Source organism: Ruditapes philippinarum, unplaced genomic scaffold (assembly GCF_026571515.1).
Source record: "Ruditapes philippinarum isolate M1 unplaced genomic scaffold, ASM2657151v2 ctg1255_1_1_1_1, whole genome shotgun sequence".
NCBI lineage: Eukaryota > Metazoa > Mollusca > Bivalvia > Venerida > Veneridae > Ruditapes > Ruditapes philippinarum.
The window spans coordinates 167,969-193,840 of NW_026854395.1; the positions used below are offsets into that span (position 1 = coordinate 167,969).

General features: G+C 30.8%; 1 protein-coding gene across 1 annotated transcript; it reads left to right on the forward strand.

Moving 5' to 3' along the window:
- The first annotated feature begins 215 nt into the window (after nucleotides 1-215).
- On the forward strand, nucleotides 216-23,879 carry LOC132740038 (serine-rich adhesin for platelets-like). The gene is given in 28 exon segments (XM_060727893.1): nucleotides 216-695; nucleotides 2,800-4,166; nucleotides 4,168-4,666; nucleotides 4,865-5,041; nucleotides 5,322-5,522; nucleotides 6,708-6,884; nucleotides 7,358-7,471; nucleotides 7,660-7,760; nucleotides 7,993-8,181; nucleotides 10,309-10,398; nucleotides 10,966-11,080; nucleotides 11,389-11,487; nucleotides 11,992-12,064; nucleotides 12,302-12,401; nucleotides 13,632-13,678; nucleotides 14,269-14,380; nucleotides 15,683-15,786; nucleotides 16,253-16,355; nucleotides 17,013-17,163; nucleotides 17,561-17,630; nucleotides 17,864-17,930; nucleotides 18,514-18,599; nucleotides 20,138-20,264; nucleotides 20,677-20,718; nucleotides 20,866-20,946; nucleotides 21,934-21,991; nucleotides 22,546-22,607; nucleotides 23,244-23,879. Coding segments are annotated over 28 exon segments (4,500 nt in total). The 5' UTR covers nucleotides 216-649; the 3' UTR covers nucleotides 23,286-23,879.
- The last annotated feature ends 1,993 nt before the right edge of the window (nucleotides 23,880-25,872 follow it).

The following is a 25,872-nucleotide window of genomic DNA, read 5'->3' on the forward strand; positions in this document are numbered from 1 at the left end:
ATTTTTGAATTCCATTTTGTTAACAAATTTACTAAAGAAATTGGGTGACAATTTTGTCAAGAATTCTGGTTCGTTTAACAGGCTATCAATTTTATTAAATATATTTGATTATCATGAACAATTTGATATTTACATATCATTTTTATGATGGCAAACTAATAAAAAAGACTAAATTGTCCTCCATGCTGAATAATGTATCAATTATATTTGATCATGTTCCATGCACTTTATTAAAATATTTTGGGTTGTTTGCCATGCTCATTACTATATTAAACATATTGAATAATCGTTTTCAATGCTGAACAAAGAGACTTAAATATTTTATAAAACCAATTTTACATTGAAAGATACTTTCAAGGACAATATATATTTTAGTTCAATGGCAAGATTAGGAATGTGATAAAAAATGTTACCGTTTATTTCAAAGTCTGACACGAGAACGAGGCGAAATATTTTTATTGGAGTGACACAATGTAAAGGTTTGCGAGCTTTTAATGTTATCTGCAATAGGCCTAAGCAAATACCTCGGATCCGTGATGTAGTTTAGTTGTGCAGCTTAAGTACGATAATAAAACATACACTTTGCATTTTAATGAAATGATTTCATATAAGTGCTTTGATAGCTTCATACACCCTTTGGACAATAAAAATGGATTTGTTTGTCAGGGTCTTTGTCATAATTATTCTATATTTAGGTAAGAGTAATCTTTTCTGTTTTAAAAGATGATTTTCGCCGGGAATATATGAAATAAAGGAAACGGAAGTTAGAAAACGTAAAGTCATTTTTCAATATACTTCTCATTAGATTGTCTTGTTATCTCAGTTGTGCTGTAGTTAAGGTTATATTAGTATATATCCACTAAAATCCTAATTCGATTTGACATTTATGAAAAATAGCTGTTTTGAAATTTTTGTTTGTTTACACCATTTACATTGTATGTCAAAAGATGAAGTACTTTCAAATTTTATATCGCTGTTTATTCTCATGCGACGCATACTTTTATTTCCATTATATTATTCTCACACTGGATGCATACCTCTCTTTTTTTGAACAAGACGCACAGTTATGCATTTGTACACTGGACGCATACTTCTATTTTTAAACACATGAAATACAGAAAAAATACTTTAAAGAATATCGGGTGTATCATAAGATAAATTTACAAAAAGTCAATCATACTTTAGACAGCTGATTGATCGGGTTAGGTATAAATGATCATATATCTGAATTATTCCAATTTGGATTGCTCAAGATTTCATTTGTTAGCTCTATTCATATTTTTAAATACAGCTACATACTGCATGAACTTTCTTCAGTATAAACTATTTTATGAAAAACTCTGAAACATGTTATTATCAAGCCTGAATGAAGAACAAGATATTCAATTCAACTTGATACACAGTGTAAATACACAAATTACATGTATTAAACGTTTCTGAATCATTAAAATAGGAAATATAAAGGAGTAAAGAAATCATCTTCGTCTGCATGTGATCAAGCTTGTAATAAATTGTGTCTTTATAGGGGTTGGTTAATATCATATCATCATTAAATTTTATTGTTTTAACGCAGTTTACTGACATTCAATATGTATGCAGTTTTTTATGTATATAAGTCAAGTGAATTAATTGTCACAAAAAAAGTAGCTTTCAGTATATTGTTTTTAACAGATCATGTCCATTTCACAATTAAATGCAAAACAAGAGCAAATCACCATTTGATAATCCGGTTGAAAATTTTTTTTTTGTTTAAGTGCCTAATGATATATTTACTGCAATGTTCATAAATCGTCATACGGCTAATTGGATTGTCATTGTATGAAAAAGTATATTACATAATCCAAAACCAAACAGTAGAATAACCTCAGTTGAAAGCATGTGACTTTATAAGATGACATTCAGTCTTACACCAGTGCAAACGCTAGAAAGTCTAGTCTGATATGTAAAAATGTATTTATAGATTGAATGATGTGTTAGAATGTATGTATAGATTGAATGATGTGCTCCATTTTTAACATCTCTGATATTGTCAATAGAGTACAATGTTGTTATCAAAAAATCAAAGTAGACCAAATTTATTGTCTAAAATCAGTGAAAAAATTTTACAGTAATTTTGTGTCTGTTATAGGAAGGACAGCAGCTTACAGCATTGTGGGTAAAAAACAACCAATCAGTGTCTTTATAGGGGTTGGTTAATATCATATCATCATTAAATTTTATTGTTTTAACACATGTGTACTGACATTCAATATGTATGCAGTTTTTTATGTATATAAGTCAAGCGAATTAATTTTCACAAAAAAGTAAATTTCAGTATATTGTTTTTAACAGATCATGTCCATTTCACAATTAAATGCAAAACAAGAGCAAATCACCATTTGATAATCCGGTTGAACAATTTTTTTTGTTTAAGTGCCTAATGATATATTTACTGCAATGTTCATAAATCGTCATACGGCTAATTGGATTGTCATTGTATGAAAAAGTATATTACATAATCCAGAACCAAACTAGGAAGTGGGTCAGCACACATTTAATCATAGTTTTACCATGCATAGTGCTCTATTAAAAGCCGAATAAGAACTTGAAGAATAACCTTTTGATATAAAGCTAAAGAATTTCAATTTGTATTTGCAAATAATATAGTTTGACTACATAAGATAGTTCTACATTTGTTTGAGAAATTTAAACTTATACATAAATACCAACATTTTGTTGTATTACATATCTTCTGTCATTTAAACAAGTAGGTAAAACTTGGTAAAATCGTAATAAAATATGTTCAGTTTTTGTCATAAGCTATAGGTAATTCTTCCACAACGACGACTATACCATATTCAGAGGCAACATCACCAACTACATATGCATATACAAACTCTGTGTCATCGGGACTAGAATCATCAACATCGTTTGTAGACACTTCTTTTTCATCCGTATTACCCACGGACGTCTCACCAAACTTTTCATCAACGACAGAAACCTCTACAGCATTTTCATTATCGACGTCTTCTGAATCAACTCCACAAAACATACGCACATCTACTATACTATCGACAAACACAACACCGACAACACCAATAACACCTAAATCATCGGCAGCATCGTTAATACTAACGACTACACTTGAAACATCATCAACAGAGAGCAATGTGACATTAACTCAGTCAACAATGACTACATTTTATGATTCATCAGCATCACCAGATTTATCAACGAGCACTCCGACTATACCTCATTTAACAACCGAGAACACTACAGCACATACAGACGCATCAACATCAACCTCGACTCGAACAAAGTCGACAGAGACTCCTACGACCAATTCATCAACCGATATCACCTCAACAACATCCGAGTTAACATCAGCAAGGACACTTTCAACTGATTCATCGCCCACAGAAATAACATTACCCACACCAGAAGAGAACACTTTAACAATTACTTATCCATCCGCCAAAAACACTATATTATCGGCCAAGTCAACAACTACATTACCAACAACTAATTCATCAACCGTTAGAACAACATCACCAGAATCTACAGAGAACACTGAGTCATGGACTTTCTCAACTATTGGAAGCCTTATATCATCAACTGATTCAGCAACGACAACATTGAACGAATCATCGACAATAAATATGACATCTTCCAAGTCATCTATGAACCCAACTGATTTAACAACCATTAAGACAACTCTATCAACCGAGTCCACAACAACAATTTCGACTGATTCATCGACCTTGGAAATAACAGAATCTTCAGAGAACACAACTTTAACACCACCTTTTACAACAGAAACTTTAACAGAATCTTCAGAGAGCACAAATTCAACACCACCTTTTACAACAGAAACTTTGACAGAATCTTCAGAAAGCACAAATTCAACACCACCTTTTACAACAGAAACTTTAACAGAATTTTCAGGGAACACAAATTCAACACCACCTTTTACAACAGAAACTTTAACAGAATCTTCAGAGAGCACAAATTCAACACCACCTTTTACAACAGAAACTTTAACAGAATTTTCAGAGAACACAAAATTCAACACCACCTTTTACAACAGAAACTTTAACAGAATCTTCAGAAAGCACAAATTCAACACCACCTTTTACAACAGAAACTTTAACAGAATTTTCAGAGAACACAAATTCAACACCACCTTTTACAACAGAAACTGCTACAGAATCTTCAGAGAGCACACATTCAACACCACCTTTTACAACAGAAACTGCTACAGAATTTTCAGAGAACACAACATTAACACCACCTTTAACAACAGAAACTGCTACAGAATCGTCATCAACACCAATAGATACTACAACATCAGCACTGATATTATCAACTACGACATCGACGGTGACATCTTCACCAACAGTAACTACAGCAACAATACCATCAACGACAATACAAACCTCAACAGAATCAACAAAGAGTTCCACGACGTCAACACCCATTGAAACCTCGTCGATTTATATATCGACATCGCAATCGTCAACATCTACTACAGATTTAACTTCCTCACCAACATACTCAACAGATTTACACACATCAACGACACAATCTTCGACGGCTGGTGACCATACTAATTCTTCAACGTCAAATACTTCAACAGAACAACTCACGACAGTACCAACATTTACCCGCTCGACTACGATAAAACCAGGTTCATTATTTTTTTATAAAATAATCATAATATATTTACAAGATTTTTAATCATTTATTGATGCGCCGTCAAGATTTACCCCTATCTTTTCTATTTATACACTTTGTAAACAAATATCATAAGCAAGTTTTATTTGAAAAACGATTTTCGTATTAAAAGGTATTGCAACAAAAATAATACTGATTATTTTTCGTGTAGACTGTGGCAGCCCACCAGATATTCCTTTTGGGTATGTTTATTTAGAAGCAAACGGATCTGTCGCCAAATATGTTTGTCATCCAGGATATAAATTATTTGGTAATGAATTCAATCATTGCAAAGCGAACGGTAAATGGGGTACGTTATCAACAGACCAAGCCAGGTGTCTTTCAGTAGGTTCGTTCTTCTTCAGTCTTCAACCTTTAGAATGGTCAGATACATCTCAATATAAGGCAGCTGTCTGAATAACCTTAATATGGAAACTAAACGTTTACTTATTTTACTATTAACATAATAAGTTTCATGTTTTTGTCAAAAACTCTTTTATTTTTGCACAAGCTCGATTGTTATGAATATGTTCTATATTTTAGATTTTTGTATTCCATTAAATATTAATAAATATTGAAGAATACTTTATCATTTTTTATGAACTTCATTATGAGATTATAACTTATAGATTGCGGTCCTCTGCGATTATCTATCAATAACAGTGAAGAGACAACATACATTCCGAAAAATTCTACACATTTTGGAAGTGTCGCCTTAATAAAATGCAAAGTTGGAAATTCTTTTTCAAATGGAAACACGAGTGCTGTATTTATATGTTCAGAAAAAGGTTCCTGGAATGTCAATGTATCAATAACATGCTCGCCTGTATGTAAGTACATACTTAAGATTGCTAATGTATCCATTTAAATGAATGCTTGCTTGGATTGTATGAAATAAGGTATAAGATTTGGTTCTACAAACTTACAAAACATATTTAGTTTATACAAATTTATTTTAGTTCGCCAAATCTCGAGTGCTATAGGAAAGCTTTATAGCATTATTTAAACTAACATCTAGGCTGACCGATAATCCGTTCTTGGTCAAGCAACATGTCACTAAAGCAATGAATGTAAAGTTTCTTGCTCAAGGAAACATTGGCTTCAAAGGGTATAATGATATATCTCATTATAATAAATATTTTTACACAATTTTTCAAAAGTAAAATTATGCTGTTCTCATAATGTTTATGGTCAATTCTCGAAAGAGTTGAAACATAAGATGTCTCTATTATTGAGCACACATGAATATTGTACGTAAACAGAATAAAATGTTCCGGGACAAAATATTAGTCTGCTATCTAAAGTAGGGTTTTTCCCTATAGCAATAATTTTGTGTGTGCCCCATTCACTTTTAATTTATTTATACAAGCAAGTTGGAAGCATTTTTTTGTAAAATTCTAACAATAATTTGTTGGAGCGAATTTATAGCTTTACACACTTTATGCTAATCTTATACCTGGATTAAATCAAGAGTGAAAAGCAATCTTCTAAATACTCATAATTTCGCTAGAGTCTGATATCAAAAATAAATTTAAAACAAAGTCTTTTTTTCAATAAGCATTAAAATATCACTGCAATACTGTTTATTATGTTCACAGATAATATTGTACGAAAAGGTACATCACTATATGTAAATATCTAAGATCCGGAACTTTCATTCGAATTATTCTTGATTCTATGACGTTGTTAAGATTGATGGAATGAATTTGATAGGTGATATGACCTAGAAAAACGGCTGTAAGTTCGCCACTAGGGGTTTGTTTTATAGAATAAACAGGTATATCATTTATTGTTAAAAACTATCGATGTTAAAACAATGCTATATTATAACCATATCAAAATGCCAATGCTTGACTAAAATGCATTTTGTATATGCAATAGAATGAACATTTAATTCAATCTCTTTAAAATTTTTAAATCTGTCCAGTATAAAGATACTTACACATTAATTTATACTCATTATTTAAGACAATTATTATCTTTCATCAAGTTTCTAGTTTTATTTCATTTTCCAGACTGCAGTCGCCCAAACGTCACAGACCAACCTACAATTTCAGATTCAAATGCTACTTACAAAGTTGATTCAGTCATAGACTATTCTTGTCAAAGCGGTTATGTATTAGAAGGCTATCGTTCTCGCGTATGTCTGAAGTCTGGACAGTGGAGCGGAAGTGCACCTAAGTGCATAAAAGGTAACATATGATGAACTCTTATCATTTAAGATTTTCGGTTGAAAATTAGTTTTTAATGACGACCAATAAGCATGATGAGCATGTCATACCAAATGTGAATTGCATATTCGATTAAACCAAACATGCATGTGGTTACAAAATTCATGATAATTCAATTAGTCACAAAGAGTTTCTATTTCATCGCTTCAAATACAAACGCCAGTCTAGTTTGCGTAAGTATATCTGATTGGTGTCAACTTGTGATCAGCGCAATACATAAATAGATGACATCTGATGCCTTTTTCTGTCATCATATGACGTTGCACATGTTACTTTACAAACTTACTGATAAACTGTTTGAAATAATGAAACTACATGTAAAAAACAGTATATTTTATATATATATTGACGTATTGAATACTTCCCTCTCTTTTTAATAACACTCAATTTCTAAGAAAAAATGCAGATGTAGCAGAATGAAATCTATATTTCAGCTCCAAGCAAACAAGCAAGTCCATGTGCAAAAACCACAGACAGCCATGGACAGGTTTGGAATGAAACATCTCCAGGCGAAACAGTAGTGTTCCCATGTTCCAAAATAAATCAAGGTAAGCATGTTCTTGAAACGATACAATTAAAATAAAAAATAATTCTGAAATTGATAATCTTACTGAACGATATTTTCTGATAAAAAGTTGAAAAGATTTAAATTAGTAGAACAATAACAAATCTAAATGGTAGGACATTAATATATAATATTTATAATATATTATATATATATATTTCATTACTGTAGATTTGTCTGATTATGTAACGAGGAAATGTTCAAAAGTAGGGAAATGGCTGTTACCTCAATACAACTGTATTAGAAAGGCGCTAGAGGATATTACTGAAAGTGTAACTAATTTAGTTTATATTCTGTTTTAAATTCTGTTTTAGTTGTAAAGACAATAACAAAGAAGAAAATCATACTTACTATTTCGCATATTATCCAAACAAAACATTGTATTTGATAAATGGATTAATGATAAATAATGAAAAGCAACGCGTCTTCCATCAGATGTATTTACTTAAATGTGTAAAAGTACTTTAGTAAATTCTACATTGTTTGATACATTTCGTTATTTAGGTAAATATTATAAAAGAAAAACCGACAACCGAGACTGTTGTTCATGTGCTTGATCAACTATCGTCATTAACCAATCAAACGGACAGCAACAAAACATATAGTGGTGAATTAGAAGCGGTAACGTCAACTCTTGAGGTCATAGCAACTATTGACTACACTAACATAACCATAAATGACAGTCTTTCTACGGTAATATTTGTGAAAGAATTATTTCATTTTTCTTTAATAACATGTTTTGCTTAATAGAACTTGAAAAAACTTCCTCGACCTTTCAAAATAAGATACCTTTCAGTTGCTTCAAATACAGAAAGAAACAACAATAAGTTATAAACAAGGCTAATCTTGCTAACAATCCAGACGGTGCATATTTGTAAGATTATTATTATTATAGTTTATTTGAACTCTTAACAATTAAGTTAGTAAGGCTTTATAGATTAAGACAAACTGTGACAGTTACCATATTAAGCCGGTGCTAGAGACATGAACAGTGACATACATAAAATACTGCCCGCTTTTATTTCTCAGTATTGCTTGTTTGACAAACTTTGTATTACACTTTGCCTCATTCTGATCTATCATGAATGATATATCTCAGTATATTTCAGCAAGAAGGCAAAATTTCAGATAATCTCAAGACACAAATTGCGTAGATTTGTTTCGTTCTCGGTTTAATTTCATTACGGATGATGTCGATATTCATAACAAAATACTATGATGTTAATTCAAATACTAAGGTTTCACCTATTTCGCAATGAATTTATGCATGCGCCATTAGCTCAAAAGGAAATAAAACAACATATTTCATATTGCAGGCAATGTATTCGAATCGTTCTTACAAAAACATTTGTAATCTAAGCAGCACAAATATATTCTATTACACTTAAGCGTCAGCATCTTTCGTTAAATCAATACGGCTTGACAACTGCATTTGTGACACATGCTTCATCTGCAAATTCTAATAATAAATAAAATAATCTAATAACCAAAATGTTCGTTACGATTTTATTCATTGACCACATCCTGCACTTTCTTCAATTTTTGTTTTGAAGGACCTTTCGGCTCTGAATATTCTCAATTTTAGTTTCATTTAACAATTTTTGAAGTTACCAATAAATGAAGCTTTAAATGTAAATACATGCTGGCTCGACAACAAAAATGTGTTTCAATTATCATTTTTCATTAACTATATATATACATTCAAGATGTAATGAAAATTACTTTAAAAAATATGACATATATTACAGTCCTTTTTTGAAACTACAATAATATTTGTGAAAGAATTATTTCATTTTTCTTTAATAACATGTTTTGCTTAATAGAACTTGAAAAAACTTCCTCGACCTTTCAAAATAAGATACCTTTCAGTTGCTTCAAATACAGAAAGAAACAACAATAAGTAATAAACAAGGCTAATCTTGCTAACAATCCAGACGTTGCATATTTGTAAGATTATTCTTATTATAGTTTATTTTGAACTCTTAACAATTTAAGTTAGTAAGGCTTTATAGATTAAGACAAACTGTGACAGTTACCATATTAAGCCGGTGCTAGAGACATGAACAGTGACATACATAAAATACTGCCCGCTTTTATTTCTCAGTATTGCTTGTTTGACAAACTTTGTATTACACTTTGCCTCATTCTGATCTATCATGAATGATATATCTCAGTATATTTCAGCAAGAAGGCAAAATTTCAGATAATCTCAAGACACAAATTGCGTAGATTTGTTTCGTTCTCGGTTTAATTTCATTACGGATGATGTCGATATTCATAACAAAATACTATGATGTTAATTCAAATACTAAGGTTTCACCTATTTCGCAATGAATTTATGCATGCGCCATTAGCTCAAAAGGAAATAAAACAACATATTTCATATTGCAGGCAATGTATTCGAATCGTTCTTACAAAAACATTTGTAATCTAAGCAGCACAAATATATTCTTTTACACTTAAGCGTCAGCATCTTTCGTTAAATCAATACGGCTTGACAACCGAATTTGTGACACAGGCTTCATCTGCAAATTCTAATAATAATGATAATAATCTTATAACTTAAATGTACGTTACGATTTTGTTCAATGACCACATCCTGCACTTTCTTCAATTTTTGTTTTGAAGGACCTTTCGGCTCTGAATATTCTCAATTTTAGTTTCATTTAACAATTTTTGAAGTTACCAATAAATGAAGCTTTAAATGTAAATACATGCTGACTCGACAACAAAATGTGTTCAATTATCATTTTTCATTAACTATATATATACATTCAAGGTGTATTGAAATTACTTTGAAAAATATGACATATATTACAGTCCTTCTTTGAAACTACAAGTAACTTGTTGAATACAAGTAATACTGAGTCCTGGCAAGCTATAGGCGACCAATCGTCAACGTCGCCAGAGGTTTGTTCTGTTTTACTAAACTTTAAAAAAACGAATTCAAATGATATCTGAAATTTATTTAAGAATAATTGAAAATGTTTTCCTAAATGAAATAATAAATGATCCTGTAATGAACATGGCAATTTTGTATTTCATTCATCATCTGTCTAAACTTGACTGGATTTGTCTGTAATGGCACTGTATGAAATATATTGTAACTTCCAATATAAGAGCAGCATTGTGACTTTTACGAAACTCGGTTTATGGTTTTGAACTTCTAATATAGAATATAGAATATTAAAATGATGAAAAAGACGAAACTTTTACAAATGTAATTTGTGACATTTAATGGTACAATTTTTGATTTTTGCAATTTTGTATGTTTGCTCAACTTAACTTTCATCTGCAACTGCTTATAAAGATATTTGTTATATCATGTCTTGTAATAATATTAATTTTGTGGAAAATACTGACCTTCTAAAGCGTTACTCTTAACACCAATTACTGTAGATACTGTCATAATACAATGTTTTTAATACAATGTTTTCTATTCATTTGTAAATTATAAAATCGCATTCATATAATTAGGCATCATCAGGGGCGTCAAAGGTTTTAGACGTAATTAGTAATTTCACTGATGCTATTTCAAGCTCATTTAATCGTGATGGAGGAGGGAACTTTTCAAAAACATTTGATAATTTAGGTAAGGATGACTTACCATATTTTAGTATATTTTCATATTTAGATGTTACATATTTATGTCTTGAGCATATTTTTATGGTAAAACCTCTTACTGATATTGAACATTATGCAACTGGCATTCAATCAGGAATGAAATATAGATAAGGTATTCTTCATTAAACGTGTAATTTGATATATATGTTTTTCATATGACTGTTATAAAACATCAATCTGAATATTGCTTATGATTTCCTGTTGCTCATGATCAGGTGTATTTTTATATTCGAAAATCAAAAAGAAATTAAAGAACTTTTGGACTTTTATATTTAGTTTTGGAAATAAGGAGTATTCAGGACTCACCGAATATAAAGTTTCCACCTACTGGATCACAAAGTGCTTCTTTGGATCTACCCAAGGCTTCTTTGACAGGTAATGCGCGAGGAAACAAACAGGGCGTTTTTGTCTGGTATGACGATGTTATACTGGTGTCGAAGTATGATTATTTATATAAAAAAATTAAATCAATTAGTTACCAATAACAAATAAAGGTTCATTGGTTTCTTTGTTACGCAAGAGTTATTTTATTTGTTCTTTGTTTAAGTGCTTGGATTTAAGTCATACTGACACTGTATACTAGTGTCTTATGGCTACTCTTCAACTTAGCTTGTGAAAGAAGACCTCCGTTGTCCCTTCCTATAGTTTTTTTTCAGGCATGAGCTGGCACCTGAGTGAGAAGAAATCACTCACATAAGCCAGATTAATAGCTTTCTCATATGAAAGTTACTGGAAGATCCGTCCGAGAACACAGCATTGAGGGGCTGTGAGGGGCAAGTGATTTGAAAGCGGGTACTTTAAATGCTTGGTCACAGAGGTTTTGAAAATATCTTTACAATTATAAAGCAAAAAGTTATATTGATATTGTCTACTTCATAGGATCAACGACCTATTCAGCTGTTTTATACAAAAACCTGAGTGGCATGATGTCAATAAATACAGCTTTTAGTGGGTTAGTACCATATCCTCTAAGATTGATTCTTTTCTTCACCTTATTACTTAAGAAAGCAATATTTCATATAATTAAAAAAAACTTATCAATTAGACAATGAAATAGAAATTGAAAAAAGTAATTGACATTATAAATGTAAAAAATAATGTGAAGATGTTTTAAGAAAATCTTTCGGACATTCAAAATAGATTTGGTTACTGAAATTTATGTTTTATCAACTTGAATTTATCGTTACAGAAATGACATAGAACTCGGCTCGTCAATTATGTCAGTAAAGTTGGACAGATGGACGGAAGTTAAAGACTTCAATATTACGCTAACATTCCAACACTTTGAAGTATGTTAATAACAAAACAAAAGAAAACAATTATTGATACAGATACAAAATGACACACTTTACCTGCAAAATAGTATTAATACTGTCTCGTATGTTTATGCATTTAAATATCTATCAGCAAGGTTCAGTATTTGTTTAATTTAACAATAGAATGTGAATAATATGTGCCCGTTATAGAACTTTACAATGTTATTTATCCAGGATTGCTATAATTTTCTTGCCCATTACGATGATTGAGTTAAAGATATAAAATTTCAGAGATTTTGTTCTTAGATTTAAACCTATAGTTTGACGCGTGAATTACCCAGATAATTCTTAATGTAACTATTCTTGGCAATTTCATACAATTGGGATGTTTTGTTATCGCTGCAGAGCACCTTCATATTTCAGAACTGGAAGAGCTACTAAATTCTAATTGACAATATATTACACTACTCTTTTTTCACTGTCATATCTCTTGCATTTACATATGATCTAAAAATAGCAGCAATCTTATTGGTCCACGCCGTACTCAACAGAACAAACTATAAGCCATATTCGGTGGTTGTAGTATCATAAAAACTGGCTGAATTTGACTTTCTTGATCTAAAATAGAATCAGGCTCATATATAATGACCAAACAGCATACATGTACAATTAATTGTTGGATGCTGTAATATAATAAAATTAATATATTTTATATTTTTCGATTGAAAATCAAAGATAAAATTGACACCGCAATGATAAGTACTTCAATATTTTAATTATTCTTTGCACAGCGTTCGCACAGCAATTTAACGCCTGACTTTATCTTTTAACGAGCGAAATTTTCAAGCGTTTCAGAGCTATATATTTACCTGTAGAATGTCGACTGTGGCTTGCGTCAATATGTCATTCTGCCGATGAAAATAACATCATAATCAATGGATCCCTAGTCATTATCTGTATAGTTTTGATCTACTGAGGAAAACTTTTCTTCTGTTGCTGTGGTGTTGACCTTTATAAGTTGTATAAATGCATCTGATATAAAAGCATTACTAGTGATGCGATCGCATTTCGCTAAAATGGTAAACAATCAAAAGGTAGGCAACTTTTCCTAAATTAATGTTAAATCGTTGGATAAAAGAAACGTTTACAGTTGATCTTGTTTTAAAAGCATTTAAATTATATTGTTTTTGCTCTTATATATTAAATATGTAAAAAAACAATGAAAAGAATAGAGACTCTAACAATTGTAATTTTACTTTTCAGACTGGTCAACAGTTATCAGCAACATGTAGTTACCGCAATGCATCAAGGTAAACAAACCTTATACAGATCTGTGAGAAGTGAGAAAATCACTATCAATCATTTGACATTTACAAACAATATAACCTCTGGCACCCTTTCAAAAATCTATTTTATTAAGTTTCGACCATTGTCAATTCGTTTAGGATTCAGATAGTATTTTACTTTGGAGCATGTGTCAATGTCACAAAATGGCAAAAACGTACCACATAGAAACACACATAATAACTACCGTATTAATACATAATTATGCAGATGTTCTTAAATTCGAATTTTCACAGTTTTTTGTTATATTTTTGTTTTATTTCTAAATGTTCTGAATGTTCTTTTAAATATTTACAAATTTTGCTTTAACCGATGCTAGGCTGCGGTGAAGTTAGTCTGCACTTATTACTACAATCCAAGTTCAAACAGAGCATGCAACATTTTATTTTTGTAACTGACTTAGTACCTTCATAATAACCTCCATAAACCTATTCTAAAATAATATGTGAAACATATAGTCAATCTGGCGGTAGGGTGTCTACCTCTTAATTCAGCGATCATGAAACTAAAACAAATAGTTTAAAAGGAACACATTTTTAAAGAATTCAATTCACAGTGTACTATGGGGGAAAGATGGATGTAAAGTGGAGCATTCGGATAATAACGAAACGGTTTGTGAATGTGATCATTTAACCAATTTTGCGATCTTAATGAGTCCATGCACAAAGGTAAGGTGATATAATATATTTTAGAAACAACAATATTTAAATCATATTATTTTATAGTTAGTTTACTTACGATTTGATCATGACAATGAGACAAATACATCAATACTACATTTTAACAAAGCGAATTTTACAGTAGCTATGTTTTACATATGTTTCAATTTAAAATAATGAAATGTTTATGTATGAGTTGACGCACACTCCAAATAACTATAAATACAACCTTTGTTCTTATAAATGCTTCAAGGGAGCATTTTATGTCCATCTGCAAGCTGTTTTTTTTAGCTCGAACTCGGAGGTGTTTTATCATATAACGAATTTAAAATGTTCGTATGATGAAGTCTTGTCCTGGATTCCCGCTTTTCCTTGTTTGTTTAAACGAAATGGTTTCTAATAAAAGAACAGAACTCCTTCTATAAGTTTATAAATAAAATACACACAAAACAATATTACCGATTTAAAGTCTGTCAATAGTTTCCGAAGAGGTGATCGTTTTGTTAACATCTTTTCTAATTACTATAAAGAAAGCTTTTTCGTGGAATAGACAATCTGACTTAAGTTCAGATCAATTTATTTCTTTTATGTAGATCTGATGACGACCGTATATATTTCGCATTCTTAACAATTCGGATTTCTCGAGAAATCTATTTTTAGCCATGCATTCAAACCGTTTTTTACGTAGGCATTAGAAGAAGTATCAAAATACCGTTATCTGTGTAAGTTAAACAAATTGCTGATTTTTCTTAGAAAAAAAAATGTTTTAAGTTATTTTTAACAAATTAACTTTAAGTAATAGAATCAATTTTTAATATGCACGATTTTTTTGCCAGTTTAATTACCTGTCGGCTATATGGACAACGCCATGTTTGTTCTTGAAATCGTGAAAAATACCTATTGAGTATTGGTTTTCCAAGGGTTAAAATTAGAAACCACATCGCTTCGTTTTTAAAATTATGAAAGCTCTCCGATGATTGGCTGTATGATAGGTCACAAGAAATGACTACGTATTTGGTCACGGTCAGATCTCAAAGCGGAGCGTTATTTAGAGGTGATATTTTAATCAGATTGAGGGAATATATGTCTTGGATTTGTATTATCTATGGCGCTGTCTTTTTGTATGATGCTAACTTGAGTTCGAATGCTACACAACTGGTATTCCTAGCATACTTGCATCTAACTTTAATCATAATCTTCATAACAGTTTTATAAAAGATCTGGCTAATGGATGAAGAAAATAAATTTGTAACTGATCCGTATTTATATGTTAAGATAACAATAATGCATTCTTTGTTATTGAATTGGTAGGAGAATGTTGAAACGCAAGCAATACGTATCATATCAATAGTAGGCTGTTCCATATCCATGTTGTGTTTGATAATAACGATGCTAACACATATATATTACTGGCAGTAAGTATGAGCAACACAACAAATTTAATTAGCTCATCAGTTAAATGATGAAATAAATACTTCATTTATTTTGCTAAGAATAACCTTTTCGTTTTTCAGAGCACTCATTTAGTATAAAGAGACATTTGATCATTAATTACACTTGCAAGGTTGTCACTGGTATGATTGTTAGAAATTGCTGACATTTATAAAGATAAGAACGAGAAATTTTGGATTATAAATCTCCGACCTTTTACTTACATAAAGTAAATCATACTCAATACTTGAATAGTTGTATTAAATTTTACATTTACTTTATGGATCCGGATAAAATCTTAGTCTATCCTCTTAGTTTCAAATTAAAAAACAAATTTATCATCATAAGTTCTTGTCAATGATCTTTTCTTTTATTCATCGAGGTAGTAGCATGACATTCTTTGAACGTATTAGTAAGTCAGGTTGTTGTTTTATTTTTACATTGATTCAGGTTTGTGAAATCCGATCGTGTGAAGATACTGATGAACCTTTGCTTTGCTTTGCTGATTTCGTACAGTATATTTCTCGGCGGTGTTGATAGAACAGCAAATAAGGTAATTTCACTGAAAGCATTTAGTTCATAGTATCACTTAGCTTACTATATATAATATAGACGTTATATCTTGTCTGTAAAATAAAAATTGTTCTTTTCGCAACATTTGCTTATATATTATTATTAGAAAAAATTGTTTCCCATAAACTGTTAAACAGTGCGAATGATCAACAATAAGAGGCAAAGAGATGCTAGGAAGGTACCGTATATGCATAGAGAAATATGACTGAGTAAAAGGTAGGACACACAATACGGTGAAATTTAATTTTTCTAAACAGCCAAACTTTTGAAATAGGAACCTCAAACTGTGCGCATAAGGAGGCAATAGGGAAATAGGCATTTATGAGTATCTTTAATGGAAATAAATGTTTATCAAAATGAGGAGAAAAAAATCAACACTAAAAGATAACATGATTAGGTCTGCCTCTCTATGTCATGCCGCCAATACAAAGGACTACAATGGAAATAAGAGCTTTTTTGCCCTTTTTTGTGTTATCCTTGGTTTTGGTGAGCATGTCATAGTTTTCTCGTATGTGATATAGTATTTAATAATGCTCATTATTTTATCCTATGTTATATTGTCAACTATGTATATGCTTCCTTTGCCGAAATAAATCTATCTATCTAAGTATTTGTTATAAAATGTGTGTTTTTTCAGGATGTCTGCACAACAATTGCGGTATTGTTACAGTACATGTATCTCGTGGTGTTTTTTCTAATGTTGGTAGAGGCTGTAGAAATATCTTTTGTTGTTCTTTACGTGTTCACTACTGAGTCCAGACTAAAATGGATACTACCATTAGCTTGGTGTATGTCTTTAGTAATCTTTTCAGTTCAGTTCTTGTTTCTCTTAACATATTCACAACACAACTTTTCCAAATTCTAACGTTCTTTGGTTTGTCACATCTTTCTCTTTATACAATTTTAATCATTACGAGCGTTGTTTAATCTATTTTCTATTCTGTTGTCCTTTTTTTATACAGTAAAATCAATCATTATCAATTATCTTTTACACACATGTAAGTTACTTAGTTTTGTTAAAGTAAAAGTCTATCTTGTAAGAGTAACTACAGAATTTAGGCAAAAAAGTTTGCATTGTTTCTTTTTAATTTAACTTTATAAATTTAAGAATATATTTTGCAATGCTATTGTTTTATGTCTTTTATTTCCAAATATATATTTACTTTTCACATTTCGTGTTTTCAGTACTGCCAGCTGTAATAGTTGGCATATCTTTAGCGGTTACTCAGACAAAGGGCTATGGAAACGATAAATCGTATGTATTTCCTATTGAATAAACAATATGGCATCGCATTTGTCATAACTTAAATCCTACGTTGGTTGAATTGGTTCAGAGAAATAAAGTTTTTACCATTTATTTCATTTGCAAGCATTTAAAACATTTATAGCATCGGCTTAGTGATTTTCTTTAAAATCTTAGCTTGTATTGACTCATCCGATTATTTTCCGAAAGAAATGTTGTCTTAAAATATATCTTTCACATATCAGATGCTGGCTTTCAATTGATGATGGACTCATATGGGCTTTCGTAGGACCGGCCCTTTTGATAATTTTGGTATGTTATTAGTAACCTTACACTATTTAATCATTATGAAATATTGTTCCCTCCTGCTTGTACAGATATTTTTGCTGTGACTGGCATGAATACATGTAACAATAAATTGATTTATTATCCTCTATAATTATATTTGCCTACAGTTTATTTATGTCGGGAAACTAGTACACTGTGTACACTTTAACTCCTTTTTGTTATCATATTTTATTACATGACTTCTCTTTTTTGCTATTTCATTTCCAGTTACTTTATATTACATAGGTGTATTATTACATCACTCTTAAATGAAATGTTTCGCTTAAATCTAATGTAATAGAGTATGACATTCATTTTCATTTGATATCAACCTCTATGGGACTGGTAGAGAAGGGCACTAAATATCATTTTATCATGAACTCAACTTTTTTAATGTGAAGGTTTAATTCAAGTATCAACAACTTAAATAACGGATCCTATATACCTTATTTAGCTTTAAAGGTTTATAAACACCATTAATTTAAAGAAATGTAGTTTTTGTTCTTGTTTTCCCAGTAATGTTATTTTAGATTTTCAAAGACTTGTTTGCTTTTTATTTTTTCCTCAGGTGAATTTTATTCTGATAGTTCTTGTGTTGAAAGCCATTTTCAAGACAAAAAAATTGTCACAGAAATCTCTGAAGGGAAGGACCATGTAAGTTTTTGTTTTAAATATTTTTTTCTTTTTCTTACCTTACATAATTTTAGTAGATGAAAAAGTATATATGTTACAATTTTATTACTTTTCATTATTGGATTTCTTGAAATGTAAATTCGTCCGTGACACTCTAGAATTGAAATAGTTATTGGATATATCTCCGACATTTAGAAAAATACGTATGTTCCACATTATTTAGATCAAATATAACGTGTCTTTGTCATTATTTAGATACGTATCTCTGACATTATAAAGTCAAATACAGTAAACTCCGCTTATAACGAACTCGCTGGGACATTCAAAATCTGTTCCTTATATCCGGAGTTCCTTGTAAGCATATAGCGAATTAGTTCCTTGTATCAGAAGTTTTTATAGCGAACAGTTTTACATATAACGAACTAATTGTTTACCATCGTCCTCCATTTAGAAGAGCATTTGATTAAGAGAAATAACTCTTGAGTTCGTCATTGTTGTCTCCCTTATATTGATTAAGGAATAATTGCAATGTTGTTTCTTTTTAATATAATTTGTATGTATAAATATATCTATAAGATAATTATATGATATGTACCATATATGCAATATTGTTATTTATTAACGATACAGTATCATGCACAAAAAAAATCACTTTGCTTTGAAGAAGTCGCTAATTTTAGTGTGGGAATGTTTACAACTCTTCAGGTTAAATTCAATATTCAATAAACTTTTAAAAACTGTTTTTCCAACATGTGCATTAGACTCAAAGTATAACCTAATCTAGTGCAAACAATCAATAGCTTCATTTTTTGACACAACCGGCAGATAATCTAAATATATCTCGTCTTCGGAAGATTGACTGTCATCGTCATTATTTGTTCCTAATATATCCGCTACATTCGGCCAAGTTGTAATCTGTGCCGATGAAAACGAAAGTAGAAAATGCGTGATCTGTTTACGGATAGCCAATATTTGGAGTTCGTTATAAAAGTGTAATTTTCTGTACTTTTTATGGCATTGGGACTAAAAAATGAGTTCCTTATAAGCGATAATTCCTTATAACCGTGTTCGCTGTAACCGTAATTTTTTACATTAAATAAAGAAGGGCAAAATTCGGGCCAAAAAAATTTGTTCCTTATAACCGGAAGTTCGCTATAACCGTGTTCGCTATATGTGAAGTTTACTGTATATCATATCTGTGACTGTGTTTGTACGATTAAATATACGTATATCCGACATAATGAACAACAAACATAACGTAGATCGACGACTTAATAAAGTCAATAACATCGTATCTCCCACATTATAAAGATGATACGTCTCATCGACATAATTATGGTCAAACAATATGATATCCGACAATTTTATATCAGACATAGTTCCGAAATTATTTAGTTCAAAAATACGTATTTTTGACATTATCATGATCAAACACATGTATCTTCGAGATTATTTATTATAAAAATACGTGTCCTGGTCATTATTAAGATCAAACATAACATGTCTCTGAAATTATTATAATCAGATGATTCACATATGAATATTGCCATATATTTCAGAGCTGGTATTCGTTGTCTTTGTGTATTACTTCCTCTTGTTGGCTGCACCTGGGTTATCGGTATATTTTATGTGAATGAAGACTTGGCGTGGATACAGTATGTTTTTGCACTCTGTAATGGGCTTCAGGTACAATAGGATGTTGTTTTCCTCGCATTGAAAGCCTTACACAACACCCTGCCTCTCTTATCATAATCTTTGGTTTTATATAAGAAGGATATTACCCAATTTTTATTCAAATCTAAGCATACACCAAATACTGGCCTATGATTGTAAATGACCTATTTATCATTTAAATAAATATTGCCAAAATGAAATAAATGTTTAAATTCTTTAAGGTACCAAACACGCATTGTTTTGTTAGTCTTATTCTATTTTAAATATCATATTAAAGCTAAATAAAATTAAAGGGATATAGATCGGATACACAGCCATTTATAACACACAAACATTGACCGCTGTTTCTTCTTGCTTTATTTCATTCTTGAATTTTTGAAATTAATTCCTTTTATAGTTATTTATTTGTTATTTTACGTTTCAGGGTTTGGCAATATTCGTTTCCCACTGCTTACTTAATACGCAGGTAGAGTACAAACTGATATCATACTTAAACTTAGTCTATTGACTTAAATCAGTTCTGAAAAATATATTTTTACCATTTCTTTTACCGGACAAACTTCAAAATTGTTTTATACTTTCATTTATTGAAAAATATCTTTATATATTTCAGATAAAGCATGCTTACCAAAGACAGAAGAGATACGCAAGTTCTGGTCTGTTCACACGGTCAACTTCAAATCCAATCATCACTGTAAGTGTTTTTTGATATATCTCTATATGTAAATCAAGTATAATGGAAATCTCCCTCATTGCTGGATTCGAACTCACAGCAGTGAGGGGCTAGTTGCTGGTCGCATCTTCTCAGGCTTTTGCTAAGAGCCTCGAACAGAATCGTAAGAATACGAATATACGAAACAGATACGGTGTTTCGGCCAAATTTACGCCAAGACACTTACCTTAACAAAAAGTAATTTCATGCAGGGTTTGAAGACTAAATTTATAACAATATATCGAGTAAAAGGCCACCTAAATTAAGTAAATATAAGATATAACGTTGACAGTAAACATGACATTATTTACATACTTATTATTATGGTTGTTGTAACTGAAAGTACAAAATGTCTGTTGACATTGATTCGGATTTGGTTATAACTGTACATCAGTGGGCATGTTTAATCGATAATGATTGTCAGACGTATGTTCTATCAGAATTTTACCGGAAAATTCTAACGTCATAAATAAAGAGCGTCATTAAATGATGACTTAACTGCGGTCAAAAAGCTAAAAAATTGATAATTCTTACATTAACGTCTTGACAAATATAAAAACGGTATACAAAAAGATCGCTTTTAGCCCGTTATTAGCTCGATTAATGAAAAAACGACTGCTTATATACGGTTTTCATTTTTGTATTTTTTGCGTGATAAAATGATAATTAAGAAGAAAATTGAAGAAAGGTATTATAATAATAATAATAAAAAAGAAAAAAATGAAAAACGGAGAGAGTGATTGGTGTGTTTTTTCATGTAATATATTGGTCCTATCCGTCATTAGATAGTCAAAAATATTTCAATTACTGTTATAAAAACTCATTTGGCTTGATTGTGTTTATGACTTTATTAACTGAATAATAATTGTACTTAAAGTAAACACAAAATAATCATACAACTCAATAAAATAAATGCTAAGCTTGCTAATTGTATTTTGTTTCTTGGTTTTAATCTTTAATACATTGCAGTCCAACTCATCAACATCAGATATATTCAACAGTATCAAAGATAGTTTTGGATCAAAAAGTATGTTCAATTTATTGTTTATCTAATTTTAAACCATTAACTAATTATCATTCATATAAACAATTTCTTTCGTCTCCCTCAAAATATAATTTGAATAAAGTGTTGCTATGTAGTATCACAGTGTACTCTCCAGTGTCAGCTTTAACTTCCGCTTGTGACTTACATTATATGTAAAGTAGTTCAGTGAAAAAGTGTTTTTATGTAAACCATAATGCTGCATTTGGCAAAACCTACAACTTTGAAAACAATGCGATTTGTCACTTGAATTTCTAAAAGAGTCTTTTTGTCATCTGCAAGGACCAATTTCAAAGTATAATATCTAGCATTCCTTCGTATTTCAGCCAAAACCTATCCTTGTTATAATGGTAACAATCCTCCATGATTGATCTTTATTTAGCTTATTTATCAAATTTCTGTACAAATCGGCTATTTTTACTAAGTTTTACTAGCTCATAAGCGGAAGTGTAAACGGACCATGGAGTATACGTTGTGAGTATAGAATCAAACGTTATAAGTACAATACATCATGAATCTGTTTCTAATTGTTATTTTAGCAACTTATCACCTAGACAGGAATGTTCGCGAAAGGCTCTCAGGGGCTGAACGAATTGAACTGGTGAGATACAATTACAGTTGCTTTAAATTATTAAATATACGAAAGGATTCATTTAGCTGTCTGACATCTAAATTTTCAAGTTTTTACACTTTAAGGGAAATATCGTATTCTTCTAATGTTTTAAATCAAATTGTCAGGCCCAATTTTATTTGCTTTAATACGAGTAAAAACAATGAGCCAAATGCAAAGGCAAGTATTCTTGCATTACAAAATACTTTCAAATTGGGAGTTTTGGAACCCATATGATTCAGATCATGCAAAAGAATAGCAAGGTAGTGATATATTTCCTCCAGAAGTTCTTAAATATATAATTATTACTTAACAATACAAATACAGTATAATAATCTCGACATGTCAATTGACAAAATTTTATTTTATTATTCCTAATATGATTCCTTATAATCTACAAAGCGTTACATTGCTGTTTGATAATATATTTTACATTTTCTTAAAAACATATTTATGTTTTTATTCGCTTTAACATTTATCAGTTCATAATGTAATTTGTTATATTTTTAGATTTACAATCATGTTATGTTATCTATTCGTGCCCATCATTGCACTTTCTTATACATTTGGTATGTAAAGATTTCAATTATCTTAGTAGCTATACATTTTATTTTTATATCCTTCTAGAAACATTATTCAGACAGACATTACCAGTTTGATGAATGGTGACCTTAAAATCTATGACTCTGTCGATAACGGCAGTGCATGGTGATACTAATGAACTCTTGAATAATCTTATAATTGGATTGGCGATTAAGTCAAACATAGACTACAATCAAATCATTGTCTGAGATTAATTACATATCACCATATTTTCGACATTTTCATGACATTATTTTCTGTGATACATTGTCTGAGCTGTGTAGATTACATTTATTATTGCTGTCATTATATAATAATTATATAGACGTTTTTATTAGTGTTTATTTCATTTTGATATACTTGTTTCTGTTGTAACAATGCAAAATAAAGAAAACATGAAACAATTGTTATTTATTTTGGAAACAAATCTTATGTAAACAAGTCTTACCAACAGACATTAGAACGTGTAAATGCACTTAAAAAGAAGATGCTGAAATGTTCATGAATAAAAAGACCTGTGCATGGAAATCAGACCAAGGAACAATTAAAAATTTCATCGGTTATTGCATAATTCAAGGTAATACATATAAAACACGAACCTTCTTCTATGGCGCAGTACCTTCAATTATTTCACACCTCATTTAATGTTATCAATGAACGTCTAGGGCTTGCACCATGTGCCATAATAAAACGCATAATATGATTCAACGTTACGAATATGGCCTTGTTTTAATATGAACATTTTATAATTATTTTTATGAAAAATGTTTTTTCCTCATGAATTTGATATTTATAAAGAATAAAATGATAAAATTTTAAACCAAAGATAGTATTAAAACAATGATATTATCATACAAATGAAAGTATGAAACCAATAATTATATTCAGTACTAAATATTTACGAAGAAAACAATTTCTTTGATCATTTTAATAATGTAACAATAGGAACTGTTGTAGCAACATTAAAAGTTGTTGGCTAAAATCCATTTCTTCGTAACTTCAAAAGATACAAATAATAATATTGTTATAATTTTAGAAAGCTAAGAATGTAAATTAAATGTTTCAGTTACCTTTCTTTGAAGTGATAGTCTATCGTATCTAAGAGAAGAGTTTAAATTGTATTTATTATATTGAATAAGTGAATTGTGTACTTCTTCAATTGGTGCTCGCACACTTGAAGAGAAATCAAAATCTGAAAGAACAAAGTAAGCATATATTTCAACTGTATAACGATATTATATTACAGTAGTTACTGCGAATTCACTTATATTCTAGGGCATGAAATTTCGTGGTTTTATTAAAACGAGCATTTTCGTGGATTCTTAAATTTGTGGATTTTCAATTTATTATAAAAATTAAAATAACGTAATGTTAAGTAATATTACATTTAATCGCCGCGCATTTTTCTTCGCATGTACATATCTTTTTGTACCACACAACGCTTGTCCAGAAATTTAATCCTTGCTTCTGGGCATTCATTACACAAAAATCGGTGGAAAAGCGCAGATGCATATTTGTAATATATAAAATAGAGAGATGGCAAGAAGTATTCGTCGGATCTTACATTAGTGGATTGACCTAACCACGAAAACCACGAAAATTCGTGCCCCACGAATAATAATGATTTTACAATTGAAATAATGTAGCGCTGAGCATCCAGTTATATGTCGTAAAGGTAGCAAAAACAATCTGGAAATAAAGTGATCCCTCGGAAGCACTAATCAAAACAAAATTACATAAGAATTGCAGACTCGGTTTGATTGAGTCTGTACATGGGGGATAATGAATAAATGCAACATCCCTCACGGCCCCTGGCACCGGCTTGAGCGGTACTCAATTCGCAGCACTTAATAGTGCTCTCATCAATGATCCCGAAGGACCAGAAAAATATAACAACACTGAAGTGAAGTACGGGGCAACTTTTTACAGCTGCAACACAGCACTTGACACCTGCTGTTGTGAAGTATAAAAATCTGGAAAAAAGTGATCCCTCGGAAGCATTAATCACAAAAAATTACATAAGAATTGCAGACTCGGTTTGATTGAGTCTGTACAGGAGGGATCATGAATTAGTGCAATGTCCCTCACGCCCCCTAGCACCGGCTTTAGCGGTACTCAATTCTCAACACTTAATAGTGCTCTCATCAATGATCCCGAAGGACCAAAAAAATATAACAACACTGAAGTGAAGTACGGGGCAACTTTTTACAGCTGCAACACAGCACTTGACACCTGCTGTTGTGAAGTATAAAAATCTGGAAAGAAAGTGATCCCTCGGAAGCACTAATCACAGCAAAATTACATAAGAATTGCATACTCGGTTTGATTGAGTCTGAACATGAGGGATAATGAATAAGTGAAACATCCCTCACGCCCCCTAGTACCGGCTTGAGCGGTACTCAATTCTCAACACTTAATTCACTATGATTGAAACCAATTGCCAATAGCTCTTTAAATGCAAAAGTAAGCTCATTTATATAGGAAATGAGTGTAACAACAAGATACCCCCCAAAAAAAAACAGTTTTTAGAGATAGAAATGGCATAATGGACCTTTAAAGAATGTTTCTTCGCGCATGCGTTTGATATTGATGTTTCGATGTACTGTCAAAACGAGGGATATTTATTTACAAAGAAAATAGATAATTACAATATATACAAATATATTAGCACCTC